A 14,469-nucleotide genomic window follows, 5' to 3' on the forward strand; every position below is an offset into this window, starting at 1 on the left:
ATGCTAAGTTCATGAACAATGGATTCCACCCAAACACAGGATTTGAATTCACCAGTACTGCTGCTGCTGCAGGGCATGAAAAGGGGAATCACTCCCTGGACTGATAAGCCCCACCTGCAATACAATACTATCAACCACATCTTTACATAACAAGTTCCACCCAAACACTTACTGATTGGTTCCCCACCCTGGGACATGGACAATATATACCCCAAACACTTCCTTCTCTCTGGACACAGTGTGTAACAGACTTCCCTCTGTGATACACCTCTGAAGATGCCAGCCACAGATGAAGGCGAAATGTTAGGAACAAGATCCACCAGACCACGGCCACACAGCCCGGAAAACCCACCACAACCAGCAAAAAAAATCAGTTTTTCATATTACTATGTGTCTTTATTATAAAGTGCTGCTGACATCCAGTGTTCTACATCAAATCATAGCAGAATCATAAATAAGAATCTTCAGTGTTTAAAGAATCAATATTAATTTTATTGTCACCTTCATTTTACCAATTTTTAGCAGAAAATAAAGTCCTGTTCTACAATGATTGCACAGCTGTAACATGAGAACATCCCACTTCTATATCAGGCCAGAGAATTGCAATCCCAAATGTAAACCTATAAATTTAGTCCCCATAAAATTGTTTCTCCTCCTTGATCAGATTCCAACAATGTTTAACAACTAAAATAAAAACAATTATACCATATACACACACACAAAAACCAACTAGAACATAATTATATATGCAAATGTATAAAAGCCTGGCTTTGTAAACTTTTAGGTAGTGTTAAAACTGTATTTAGCCTCAAATTTAGCCTCAAAAAGGTTCCTGCCTGTGGTCACCATCTTTCACCATGCTTTCTCAATAAATACCACTGGATACCAAACACCCCTTAAACAGGTGGCACCTGAACCAGGAAGACTCTCTTCATTCCACAAGTAAAAATGGAAAAGCAGTGGTGGGATTCAGCAAGTTTGCACCACTTCGGCAGAACCGGTTGTTAAAATGGTGCTTGTAAACAACCAGTTGTTAAATTATTTGTATCCCACCACTGCGGAAAAGGTCGACAAACCTCAGTTTGTAGACTTGGGCTCATTCCGCACATGCAGAATAATGCACTTTCAAACTGCTTTCAGTGCTATTTGAAGCTGTGCAGAATAGCAAAATCCACTTACAGTTATGAAAGCGGTTTGAAAACGCATTATTTTGCATGTGCGGAAGGGCCCTAAGATCACCTACTAAACAGATGCCTAGTCAAGATTCAGGGGACCTTGCTTGTAAAAGGAGAGCTCATCCACTGTTCCCTCCCTTGTTACTCTTGCATCTTTCCTACCACTTGATAAAAGATTCCCCAGAGGACAAACCCTCCCTACCTCCATCCATGAAGCAGCTCAAATCAATAGCAGCATTAGACCCTTCACTTATCTAAATGGATAGCTGACTCCTTTAGGGTTCTGTCAAGCTACTTAGAAAGAAGCCACATGTCATGAGACCTTTGAATCAAACATGCAATTGGGTACCCTTCCCAGGCACATGCAGGAAGGCCCAGTTCTGATTGTAAGCCTGGTGTACAAATAGAAGAAGCTTCTGACCTCTGCCCCATGCCATTTTCAAGTCCCGAAACCATGCTGAGGAGATTCTAATGGCTCTACAGTGAAAATTATGCACACCCACAGAAGTGCCATAATTTTCACAACCATCTGAGGCAGTTTCAGGACGTGAACACAACACTTGAGGAGGAAAGCTGAGACTGCAGTCCCTTCTCACTGCAACTGCAATGCCCATGGAGAGTCAGGTCCACAAAGTTCAAAACTCCAATCACGTGCCTGATATCAAGACCTTGCATATGTCATGATGACTTTTAGGTTTAAACTGGTCCTTGGACAGAAGGCAGGGACCACGATAAAGCACATTTCAAAGAAAACTGACATGTTTAGAATGTTGTTACTGACATACAAGGCACTTTAATAGTAACTGATAACTATTTACTATAAAAACAGCTATCAAATAATTTCCTATAGAAGTACTAGTCCAAATAGCTACAAATACCAATGCAAGCCGTTTGTAGCAAATCAAACAACCAGTAAAAGAACAGCACCAAAATTGGGGCAGCATGATCAGCCAATATTTACCAGTCTGCCAGTTTCTAGGATTCTGCTGTATCTTGCAAAGGTAAACCAGAAAGCTAAAGCCACTGCATTTTCATCATTCTACAGAAATGCTCCATTCAGTAGCTGTTAACAGATAGAAGAAGCTGTTTGTCATAGACAAACCTAGGTCAGAAAGGACAATGGAAATTGTTTAGGTATTTTAATATCATCACTGCTGACAGCCAGCATGTTGTAGTGTTTAAGAGCAGTGGACTCTAATTTGGAGAACCAGGCTTGATTGCCCACTCCTCTACATGAAGCCTGCTAGGTGATCCTGAACTAGTCAATCCTCTTAGGACTCTCTCAGCCCCACAAACTCACAAGGTGCTTCTTGCAGGGAGGGGAGGCTATTGTAGGCTGCTTTGAGACTCCTTATGATATAGAAAAATCAGAGTATAAACCAACGCTGCTTCTTCTGAAAACCTGAAGTCAGTAACCCCAAGTGGGTGACTGTCATTTGGAGAAGGATCATCAGGAGGCCTCAGGCAAGGATTGGGAGACACACTACAGATGTCTAAGGAAAGTCATTTCTATAGATTACGTGACTTGTACAGTTATCGGGACTGTATGTTATCGATATTGGTCTACTTCAGCAATTCAAGTGAGAAGTGGATCCAAAAGAGTTTCCACACCTTTCAATATTGTCGAAAGGAAAAGCAGCGGTTTTTCTTCATAGAATTCCTAACTTCCATCTTGGCATTACCAACTGGTTTGCATTTGTCAGTAGCAGACAACGTCTGAGGTTCCAGGAGTGCAGAAAGAAACTGTGTTTGAACCCAGGCAGTGCGCTCGGAAGCTAAGGAGAGTGTAGTTAGCTGATTGAAAAAGGAAACAATCAGCTCGGAACCCACCTAAATTTATAGCCCCCGGTGGCAGTCCTGACAGTAAATGCATTGCCTTGAGGAAAGGCCAGTGTCCGGATGTTACAGTGCTCTTTGATCGCTGTCCTAAAGGAGCCCCCTTCTTCCAGGTCACTACCACTCATGTCCAGAGAGCTGCAACTGCTCCGTGTCTGCAACCCATGAAAAGCACCGTACATGCAGACTGTATCGCTCTCTCCACGGGGACGTTTTGGACCTCTGTTTTCATCAATGGACTGCAAGGCCAGATTGCATTTTTCAGATATTTCCTGCAAAATTTCATTCACTTCTGTGTCATCCTCTTGTTCATTGTTGGATATCTGCATGAGGCTTCTCTTGTTGGGGACATTGGTAGTGGAGACGTCCGTGCTGTCTTTACACTGAGGTATGATCAGTTTCTAGAAAAGAAACACATACAAGCCCTGTAAGACTAAATTTTCACATGAAATTTTGAAGTGCATCTCAGCTACGCTCCTGCTGTTGGCGTGAATGTGTTTTAAAAAAACCTGTAGTAGGACTGAAATCTACATGCAAAGAAAGGTTGGGATACAACTGCAATTCAGTCTTCTTACACAGACCTGAAATCCACTCAGAAACCCAGTTTGAGAACATTCTAAAATTACCAGCTTTTCATATTTAACTTTTTGTTTATTTACACCCCTCCTTCCTCCACAATGAGAACTCAAAGCCATATATATCATTCTCCTGTCCTCCATTTTATACTCCTAACACCTTTGTGAGGTAGGATTAGGCTGATATTGTAAGAGTGGCCCATGTTCACTCAGCAAGCTTCCATGGATTTCCCAAATCTTAGGCTCATTCCGCACATGCAGAATAATGCACTTTCAAACTGCTTTCAGTGCTCTTTGAAGCTGTGCAGAATAGCAAAATCCACTTGCAAACAGTTGTGAAAGTGGTTTGAAAATGCATTATTTTGCGTGCGGAAGGGGCCCTAGTCTGATACACTAACCGCTACACTGACTGACGTGTTTCTGGAACTGCCTGCCATGTCTGCTTTTCCTCACACACTCATCAACAGGAAAAAGGCAGGAAAAGCAGATTTACAACCCAAACTTCCTGTACTTCACAAGGCATGTGCTATTTTGGTTTTAAATCATTCCCCAAACCTCTGGCTCGGGGACCATCCTGGAGACCCAGCAATGACTAAGCAACATGGATTTGAAACAACAGCACCCTCTACAGAGCAAACTGCTAAAAAGTTGTCAAGCCTCCACAGTGAACCACTGATTTCTAGATGATCATCCTACGGAGCACAGGCAATCCCATCATGGATCCCTCATGAGGATCCCTCCATACCTGAAGAAGAACGGGAAAATGCAAAGCAGATTTCTAGCTCTATTCTGCAACATCAATAGATCTTCAGCATTTAAGTGTCTGGAAGCTGCATCTCCTCATCTTGAAGCGAAATAAGTTAACAACTGAGAAAGTTATCCTGGCACTTACGTCCAGCACTGATGCTAGCTGCTTGGCTTGGCTGGCCAGCTCCTTGAGTTGGATGTTTCTTTCCTTCAGAGAGGCAATCTCTTCTTGCTTTTGGGTAAGTGTCACTTGGAGCTGTTGGGAGATAAATAGTTAGTTTGCGGCTCCATTAAAGGAGGAAGGCATTAAAGCAGGCCTGTAATACTTGCGAGTTATCAATTTGTATAAAGTTTTGAAAGAGCCAAGCACTTGACAGGTACTCAACGACCACTGTTTTTATAGCTGCAGGAAAACATCAAGGACAAGAAGCTTCTCCAAGTCCTCATGAGCTGTTGGACTGTACATGACTGTTGGACTATACTGATTGTATAGTTGGTCAGAAATTATACAATCAGCATAGAACTACAGAAACCTAAAGCATCCTGACCCGGATAGCCAAGGCTAGCTTGGTCTTATCAGATCTCAGAAGTTAGGTAAGGTTGACCCTGGTTAGTATTTGGAAACAGAGACCACAAAGGAAGACCAGAGCCGTGACCCAGAGGCAGGCAATGGCAAACCACCTCTGAATTCTTCAGAGGTGTATCACAGAGGGAAGTCTGTTACACACTGTAACACATCTGTGATACACCTTTGAAGATGCCAGTCACAGATGCAGGCGAAACATTAGGAACAAGATCCACCAGACCACAGCCACACAGCCCGGAAAACCCACCAGAACCAGTTGAATCAGGCCGTGAAAGCCTTCGACAATACACCTCTGAATATCTCTTGCCTTGAAAACTCCACCAAGGTTGCTATCAGTCAGATGTGACTTGATGGCAAAAACATAAAATATTAAACATGGCAAGTTAAACAATGCGGAAAGTGGTATTGCCTAACTAAAAAAACCAAAGCAGTGACTAGGACAGTACACACAGCAAAAATACTACGCACCAGTGATACAGTTCACAGTCCCACTGCTTTTATAGAAGTGTCTTCCTGAAAGGTTGTTATAGCTCTCCTGAACTACTGCCCTTCTAAACAATGCTGTCTTGCTTAGTTTGCGGAAAGACAGGAGCATGGGAGCCTTCCTGACCTCTGTATTTGTATTGCACTTTATTAGATTTGTATCCCACCCCTTCATAACAAACACCAGGCTCATGTTAGGCCAGTGGTTCGCAACCTGTGGGTCGAACGACCCTTTCACAGGGGTTGCCTAAGACTCTATGCATCAGTGTTCTCCATCTGTAAAATGGATAATTGTTAGGATTGGGGGTCTGTGTTAGGTTGACCATTCTACAAGGCAGGGGCATTGGGAAGGAGACACAACAAAATGCATATGTCATAGGCAGTTGATGATGATTCGGTCTTATTTGCTTAAAACATACACACACACACACACACACATACCTGATTGTTTTCCACAAGAGCATCCCCTAGGGCCTTCTGATTATGATCAGCCAAATCTTTCCAGTACTGCTCAGCAGAAGAGGTGCTTTCTACATTCATCTGAGACAGAAGATCCTCCTGGGCTGGTAGTGGAATACAAGGGGTGTAGGGTCTTCCATCATCCACAGGGAAAGAAAAATCAGCAGAGTCCAGCAGAGGAGGCACTAGAGAGGATGGGTCTAAGAGAGAATGAACAATAAGAATTAAATTGGATACCTGATAGGTTTCACAGCTTTTGTACACAAGGAGGGGAGTGGTAGCATATTCTGAACTGTAATACTAAAATCTAAATTGTATATATAGGTCTGTCCTACACCATGATTAACACTTTCTTTCCCTAAAGATGCTTTTTTTTTGTAACAGTTGCATAAAGATAATAAGAGCAGCTTTCTCCAGGCACAGAGGGAGAAGCTGTACCTGTTGAATTCCTGATTGTTACGCTGCCATGGCAGGCACCTGGGTTCATGGCTGTACACCAAATAAGGACACCCCTGTCTCCTAAAGTCTAAGTTAAGTTGCACACCAGTTCACACAGTTACTGCTGAGCCAGGAGTTTAAAAGCAGCTTCCTTTGAAGGATATAATACTGATGCCTGCCAACTGATGTTTATTAATATTTGTACTGGTTTTAACTTTGCCCTGTCTGTATATGTGTATTCTGTACACCGCCCTGAGCCCTCTGGGGGAGGGCAGTATATAAATCCAACAATTAAAAAAAATAAAATAAAATATGAAAGCATTTGAAAGCTTGATCAGGAAGCAAAGATGCATGAAGGCTACAATTGTTAAATCAGCCAATTATAAATATTTCGGTTTATTAAAAAGACAAACTATTGCTAATCAATAGCAAATTTTAAAAATACTGAATTGTTCAATATAAATAAGTTAAAACTTCACAGAGACATGCACTATCTTAGAAGAGGCACTCCCCCTTTTTTTTCTCACAGGTGGGTGGGGAACACTTTCTCAAAGATGGCTCCATACAGAAATTAGCTAAAAAGAAAGGCTCATTCTGCACATGCAGAATAATGCACTTTCAAACTGCTTTCAGCGCTCTTTGAAGCTGTGCGGAATAGCAACATCCACTTGCAAACAGTTGTGAAAGTGGTTTGAAAACGCATTATTTTGCGTGTGCGGAAGGGGCCAAAGAAGGATTTCGGAGCATAGAATAATTTAAGCACATGTATGAATGCGGATACAATCGCTTTCTTATCAGGCAATAGGCTTCGAGGGCTTGTCCTACTAAACTCAATGGGATTTACTTTCAAGCAATACAGCACAACATCATGAGGCTTGGCTGCTCAATGTTCAAAATCCGACCTGAACTTTCAACAACATGCAATTCTGATCTCTGACGAAACTTGCCAGATATGAAGCTATCGACGGCATCATGAAATTCCTGGAAATCAAAGTCAGGCTCCGCTTGAAAACACAGGCTCTGAAAGACACCAAAGAGACATCACTGGTGAAAAAAAAATCCCTTCCCCATCACACATTGTACCTCTTGGACTAATTATTGTTCAAGTTAACTTTATGCAGGTGGATACATCTGGGAATCCACTGGCCAAGCCGGCAAGGGCAAGTTTGCACTGCCGTTACAGATAGCAAGGGGCGCTAATAAAGCTTCTGCCACTGAACCATTCAACATGGGCACTCTCGAAAGAAAACGTCTAGCAGAAAAACCATTCTCGTGGCCTTTTAACACTCCCCCTTCACTTCTCCTCATGCAATCTGATTGGCTAAGGTCATTTTTGATGCGTGAGCTCATTGTATTGTCGAAGGCTTTCACGACCGGAATCACTGGGGTGCTGTGTGGTTTCCGGGCTGTATGGCCGTGTTCTAGCAGCATTCTCTCCTGACGTTTCGCCTGCATCTATGGCTGGCATCTTCAGAGGATCTGTTGCAACAGATCCTCTGAAGATGCCAGGCACAGATGCATGCGAAACGTCAGGAGAGAATGCTGCTAGAACATGGCCATACAGCCCGGAAACCACACAGCACCCCAGTGAGCTCATTCCTCCAAAATAGGCATTCCTTCAGTCTCGATAAAATTTTCACCAGGATTCTCACCAGGATTGTGCACTACACTGGGTGGAATCATGAAGAGTGAGTGTGAAAAGTTGATTGTGGTTGGCTCGCCACTGACACTAGAGATAGAAGGAACAGTGTCTCAGCTTAGAACAGGAAGCCCCTAGCTAAACTGCTTTCAAATGGAAGAGTGTCATTGCTGGAGATGCAAACAAACAGTCACATAACCCCTGTGGGTGGCATGCAAACCCACCTTAAGCATGTTTAATTGGAAACAAGTGTGCAACTAGGATTACTCCTCAGTTAAGTTTTGATCCAATGTACACTTACCTGGCAGTCAGCTCTGTGGAACTCTGGAGCTGGCACCCATTTATGCGCTTGGTTATGAACTTGTCCAAGTTTGTAAAGTGATGACAAACCAAGTTGTCTCGCCCACGCCCCTCTCCCTTCCCCAAAAACTGCACATATGGCATTCTATGAACTAGTGACAGATGAGCAGCAAAAGTCCAGATGACTGGCTTCATTTCCCTCTATTGGAAGGAGTGGCCCATGAAGGTCACCACTGAATTATCTCCAAAAAGCTGCGGGAAGTTCATTAAATGAAATGATTTGAAGCAAGCTTTCACATTGAGTCTCAATCCTGTCCATAAACAAATCCATCTGAGGGGTTAGAAGGCAGGACCCTCTTTTACTTTGCTCTTTAATTTGACTTCTAAGTGTGTTGTGTTTCATCTTCCAAAGACCTCAGGGTGTTGTACACTACACAGTCCTCACAGTACCCCTAGGCTGAGATCTGGTTCAATCAGCTGAAAATGGGGACCTGGGGTCCCAAACTCCTCCTCCAACATTGTGGTATTCCACATGTTTCTAAGAGTGCATTTGTGACCCTTTACAACCAGTTTTATCATTGGCTTTAAAAGGAAGCAGATTGCGCCCCAGGCAGAAGTCAACTTTTGTTAAATCACATGTTATTCCAAAACTTCCAAGATTTCAGTTACCTGCTGGGTTGGGACAGGGACTCTGGAAGGCTCTTGTTGAAAGACGGAGCTGCAGTCGCCCAAATCCTGCCAGTCGATGGTAGCAAACGCTAGAGGGGGCAGAAAACCAGTAGTCAGAAGTGTGTGTCAAAAAGTGCTGCTGGTTGCAGGTACCAGGGATAAGCCAGATTTACCGTTGTACATCTATGAGTCAGCATGCATAGGACTGCACTGCACAAAAATGATAAACTGCCTATAAAGGGGAGCAGCTAGAGGAGAAACAGTAAGCATGAAAAGACTCGCCTAAAGACAGGTATTTTATTCTAGAATTACTCCAGTTACTCTAAACCAACTATCACCCTCCAGTTCCATAAATACCAATTGCTGACACACTCCCAGTCAGCTTCTCTCTTAGTCAAGCTATTGGTCTAAAGCAGCAGTGGTGGCTTAACTCCATAGTGCATGGGTGCCATAGAGGTGGCACCCCAGAGCCCTCTCTGTGGTTATGCGCGAACTGAATCCCCACAATAACACACACACATACACACATATCTAGGGCTGGCTCCAAATACAATGGGCTTCGATTATTAGCATTTCAAAACCTAAGACCTAGTTTTGGGGAAGCAGTGTAGGTAACCCTGTTGAGCGCTGTTAAACCCCACTGATTTTCATGCGAAGAACTAAAGTGTGATCCTTTACCTGGGAGTAAGCTCGTTTGCTGGCAATGTTTGCTTCTGAGCAAACCCTCCTAGGGTAGTGATTCACCCGTTGGAAGAGTTGCACGGTTGCTTCAAAGCAAAGCCACCACTACCACCAAGCTTACTTCCCCGAAAGCAACACACTGAACCAGTAAACCATTTTTCTAAACTAAAACCCTTTCAGTATTCACGCTAAATCGCCGCGGTTGGCACTCTATGCGATAAATAAGTGGGTTTTGGGTTGCAATTTGGGCACTCGGTCTCGAAAAGGTTTGCCACCACTAGTCTAAAGATTGTGCCATGGTGGTGCGTTACAAGTTTGTGGGTGTTTGGCTCGGTCCCCAACAACTGTCATGCCATTAATACCAAACTGAACTCACCTAAATCTACAGGGTCTGGAACCGGGTCGCAATAAATGGCCACTGGAGTGCTTCTCGGGTGGATCTTCCGTGGAGCCTGACAGCGAACAAAACCAAGCAAAATGGTTAGGAATTGGCTAACAATGAGAGGCTGGGTCTTGTGTAGCATCCTAAAGTTCATTCGCTGGGGCTTACTCTCAGAAAAGTGCATTGTCAGGCTGGTCTCGTGTGCACACCTCCTTGAGAGTAAGCTATATTGAACCTCGGGGGGGGGCTTCCTTCAAAATAAGTCTGCATAGCTTCAGGGATGCTGCGCCAAGCATTGCCTTTTTTTGTGAAGAGTCAAGGCTGCAATTTCACAGCCAGAATTTAGAGGTGATTAAGATGCTGCTGAAAGTCACTGTTTGCCCCAGGATTGCTTCCCCTACTTGCAGACCGACCCATTAAGTTGTCTTTTATTGACTGGAGTATTGCCTACTCTGACTGGCAGCAAGTCTCCAAAGTCTCCCCCCCCCCCCCCCACATTTACTACCTGATGCCAGAGGTTGAGCTTGGGACTTTCCGCAAGAAAAGCAGAAACTCTCTTCCACGGGAGCTGCTAAGGGAGGGCTGGCGGCTGGTAGTCAGGAGGGCACTTTGCGCGTGCTCAGAGGCACTCCTCCCGTGACGCGACCCGTGCCGACCCCTGGCGCTCCAAACCCCACCACCGGCATTTTCCCAGCCTCCCCGGAGTAGCCAGCGCCAGACGCACCTTCCTCTCCCCCTTGCCCGGCTTTCTGGCCAGCCGCTCGGCCAGATCCTGCACCCGGTTGGGGCAGAGGTGGCCAAAGGCTCGCCGGGCGCCGCAGTCCTGCATGGCGCTTCCTCGCCCGACTCGCTGCCCGTCTGGCCCCGCTGCGGGGAGCCCTCCGGGGAGGAGAGAGCCGAGGGAAGGCGGGCCGGCGGCCGATTGAGCGCCAGAGGTGGCGCCTTCCTCGCCTGGGCTCTCTGCAGCCGGCCCCTCCTCTTGCAAGCCGCCTTCTCCCCCGGGGACGCACCGAAGCGCCGGAGCCCAAGCGCCAAATTGCGCCCTTGAGCCGCGCGTTGGCGCCGCCGCCAACCGACGGGGAGAGCTGCTGGAGCTTTCATTGTCCTGAGTCCAGCCGCCAGGATTCAGCTTTGGGTCGCGTGGGGTTGCCTCTGAACATGTGCAGGGCGCCTGCCCTTAAAACGTGGGGTTCTGTGCGTGCGTGCTTGGAACTGAACCCTAACTGCAATTCCTTCGACCCGTCCCCAGTCTGTAACCACTTGACTTGGACATTCTCGTTTGGGAATGCTTTGGGGCATGTCTCGGGCTAGCTGGGGAAGGAAATACTTTACCAGGGAGTGCAAGGCAAATGTTACAGTTTTATATGTTGGAAGGCACCCTTAGGGGAAGGGCAGCATGAAAACGGAAATTCAGAAAGAAGAAGAACATGAGAAGGTTGCTAAATAGCACGATATGGAGACGGAGATTCAGCGACTATGGCACAATCAACAAAGGTTGTCACAGTGGTAATTGGCACCTGGACACCATTCCAAAAACACTCCGGCTGCACTTAAAACACCTTCAAATTGACAGAATTACATCTGTCAGATTCAAAAGTCAGTCCTGCTGGGATCCACACAAATTCTATATCGATACATTACAATGTCTTAGGCTTTTGGGTGAGGCTCAAATTGTAATGAAAGGGCAACAACCATCTAAAGAACAGGGAGTTGCGATAGTAAACAAAAATCATTATCATTTTCATTAATAATAATGATGATGATAATGATAATAAACGACTGGTGGGACCATTGTCCAGAGAAAGCTTTGGAAAATGAGGTCACATTCTTGTCTGTGGGATTTCTGAATCCGAATGGACAAAGCGTTGGCACATAACACACCAGACATCACAGTGATCACAGACCAGAAAGTGACTATCATTAACATAGCAATACCTGATGACAGCAGGGTCGATGAAAAAGAACATGAAAAGGTCACTAAATATCATGGTTTGAAAATTATTGTAACAAAAGGCCAACAACAGCCAGCTAAAGAACTGGCAGCGATGCTGTTAAACAAAATTTAATAATAATAATAATATGAATTTATGCAAGAATTACAACATAAGAACTGCTGAGAACTGGTGGGAACATTGTCCAGAGAAAGTAATGGAAAATGAGAAGGTCAAGATCCTGTGGGACTTCCAAATCCAATTGGCAAAGTGTTGAAACACAATACACCAGACATCACCATGATCGAGGACAAGAAAGTGACCATCATCGACATAGCAGTCCCCAGTGACAGCAGAGTCACTGAAAAGAACATGAGAAGGTCACTAGATACCATGATTTGAAAATTGAGCTTCAGAGTCTATGGCACAAACCAGCTGAGGTCGTCCCAGTGGTAATCGGCATGCTGGGCGCCATCTCGAAAACTCTAGGGCAGCACTTGAAACATCTTCGAATTGACAAAATTAACATCTGTTAAATTCAGAAGGCTGCCCTGCTGGGATCTGCACAAATACTACGCCATACATTACAACTTCCTAGGCCTCTGGGTGAGGCTCGAATTGTAATGAAAGCCAACAACCAGTTAAAGATCTGGCAGCTGTGAAATCTAAAAAGTAAAATTTCCCCTTCAGTCGTGTTCGACCCTGGGGTACCACTGCAAAAAGTGAATTTATAAGCAAGCCCTTTTTTTGTGGGGTAGTTTGCCATTGCTTTCCCAGCCATACCCCTACCTATGTGCTGGCACTCATTTACCAACTAAGGGATGGATGGTTTGAGTTGACGCGAACCAGCTGCCAGAATATCTGACCCACAGGGGGCTCGAACTCCTGACCGTGTGAGTGGCAGTGCAAACACTTAACCACTACGCCACGTGGCTCCTGAAATCTGCCATAATAATAATAATAATGTGGGGCAATTAAGAAATACAAAACAAAATCTCTTTCCTGATTCATGAGACTGTGGATATGAGAAGGAATCTGGGATGTAGCAAGTCTATGCAGGGCAAAGAGAAATAACGCATGGCCTCTTAACTTCTAATTCGTCTGGTTCAGGATATGCAGGCTAGTATAATGTTAAGGCCAGAATCAAGCAAACTCCTCTGCTTTATCCATGAAGCTTGTTGAATCACTTTGATCCAGGTACTCTTTCTCAACCTAACCAACCTCGCCAGGGACTTTGTGAAGAAGAAAGGTGGAATGGAGAACCATCCGTGCTTGTACATCACTTTCCCTCCCTTCACTTGAAAGTTCATGGCACAGTCTTTACACAAAGGCCCCTTCCGCACATGCAGAATAATGCACTTTCAATCCACTTTCACAATTGTTTGCAAGTGGATTTTGCGATTCCACACAGCTGCAAAGTGCTTTGAAAGTGCATGATTCTGCATGTGCAGAAGGGGCCAAAGGGGCAGAACCCTGAGTGAACCATGCCACTGCAGAATGGAGGGGAGGCTACCATTTTTAATGCTGCCTACATAAAAACTTTAACAAAGAGCAAAAAAGTTCTATCAGAGCCTGCATCTTGCTTTGCTAAGTGGTATAGTCCTTTCTCTCCTCAGTCCTAGCTTATTCTGCTGCTTGTGTAGATCATAAGAACATAAGAACATAAGAACAAGCCAGCTGGATCAGACCAAAGTCCATCTAGTCCAGCTCTCTGCTACTCGTGAGTGGCTCCACCAGGGTGCCCTTGGGAGCTCACATGCAGGATGTGAACGCGAATGGCCTTCAAGCACTGTTGCCCCGACCACCTGGTCTGTTAAGGCATTTGCAATCTCAGATCAAAGAGGATCAAGATTGGTAGCCATAAATCGACTTCTCCTCCATAAATCTGTCCAAGCCCCTTTTAAAGCTATCCAGGTTAGTGGCCATCACCACCTCCGTGCAGCATATTCCAAACACCAATCACACGTTGCGTGGAGAAGTGTTTCCTTTTATTAGTCCTAATTCTTCCCCAGCATTTTCAATGAATGCCCCCTGGTTCTAGTATTGTGAGAAAGAGAGAAAAATTTCTCTCTGTCAACATTTTCTACCCCATGCATAATTTTGTAGACTTCAATCATATCCCCCCCCTCAGCCTCTCTCCAAACTAAAGAGTCCCAAACGCTGCAGCCTCTCCTCATAGGGAAGGTGCTCCAGTCCCTCAATCATCCTTGTTGCCCTTCTCTGCACTTTTTCTATCTCCTCAATATCCTTTTTGAGATGCGGCGACCAGAACTGGACACAGTACTCCAAGTGCGGTCGCACCACTGCTTTATATAAGGGCATGACAATCTTTGCAGATCAGGCCTGTGTAAGGTGCTGGTCTACCGTATTTCCCACGACGAAGCTGGGACCGTCCGCACGGACGGTCCTGGCAACAGCCGGGCAGCCGGCGCCGCAGAGCGCCGGCGCCCGGCTGACGGAAGATACCTGGAGGTATCGCCGAGGCCTGGGGACACGCCCCTGGTTCTGCGCGCTCGCTCCAGCGGCGCAGGGCAGGGGGGCGTGTCCCCAGGCCTCGGCGACGTGCCG

At 45.3% G+C, this 14,469-nt stretch overlaps 2 protein-coding genes across 2 annotated transcripts; both read right to left on the bottom strand.

The window, feature by feature from the left end:
* Positions 1–1,836: 1,836 nt before the first annotated feature.
* Positions 1,837–8,772, bottom strand: LOC125436965 (multicilin-like). The gene is made up of 5 exons (XM_048504346.1): positions 8,689–8,772; positions 7,157–7,319; positions 5,844–6,061; positions 4,479–4,589; positions 1,837–3,412 (listed from the first exon to the last, which is right to left on the bottom strand). Exons 1-5 carry the CDS (start codon positions 8,770–8,772, stop codon positions 2,990–2,992), a joined length of 999 nt encoding a protein of 332 aa, XP_048360303.1. The 3' UTR covers positions 1,837–2,989.
* Positions 8,773–8,877: 105 nt separating this feature from the next.
* LOC125436966 (multicilin-like) lies at positions 8,878–10,808 on the bottom strand. The gene is made up of 3 exons (XM_048504347.1): positions 10,695–10,808; positions 9,965–10,040; positions 8,878–8,996 (listed from the first exon to the last, which is right to left on the bottom strand). The coding sequence occupies exons 1-3, from the start codon at positions 10,797–10,799 to the stop codon at positions 8,878–8,880; spliced, it is 300 nt and encodes a 99-aa protein (XP_048360304.1). The 5' UTR covers positions 10,800–10,808.
* Between the last annotated feature and the right edge of the window lie 3,661 nt (positions 10,809–14,469).

Source organism: Sphaerodactylus townsendi, linkage group LG07, assembly GCF_021028975.2.
Source record: "Sphaerodactylus townsendi isolate TG3544 linkage group LG07, MPM_Stown_v2.3, whole genome shotgun sequence".
Lineage (NCBI taxonomy): Eukaryota > Metazoa > Chordata > Lepidosauria > Squamata > Sphaerodactylidae > Sphaerodactylus > Sphaerodactylus townsendi.

What these genes read in the sequence shown, in the direction of transcription:
- LOC125436965 (XM_048504346.1), bottom strand. Translation starts at nt 8,772, where the DNA reads ATGTGGAATACCACAATGTTGGAGGAGGAGTTTGGGACCCCAGGTCCC. An exon ending in CTCTTGTGGAAAACAATCAG is followed by an intron (nt 4,590 to 5,843) that starts GTATGTGTGTGT and finishes ATCTCCCAACAG; the next exon opens with CTCCAAGTGACACTTACCCA. An exon ending in AGCTAGCATCAGTGCTGGAC is followed by an intron (nt 3,413 to 4,478) that starts GTAAGTGCCAGG and finishes TTTCTTTTCTAG; the next exon opens with AAACTGATCATACCTCAGTG.
- LOC125436966 (XM_048504347.1), bottom strand. Translation starts at nt 10,799, where the DNA reads ATGCAGGACTGCGGCGCCCGGCGAGCCTTTGGCCACCTCTGCCCCAAC. An exon ending in CGGGCAAGGGGGAGAGGAAG is followed by an intron (nt 10,041 to 10,694) that starts GTGCGTCTGGCG and finishes GTTCGCTGTCAG; the next exon opens with GCTCCACGGAAGATCCACCC. An exon ending in TCCAGACCCTGTAGATTTAG is followed by an intron (nt 8,997 to 9,964) that starts GTGAGTTCAGTT and finishes TGCCCCCTCTAG; the next exon opens with CGTTTGCTACCATCGACTGG.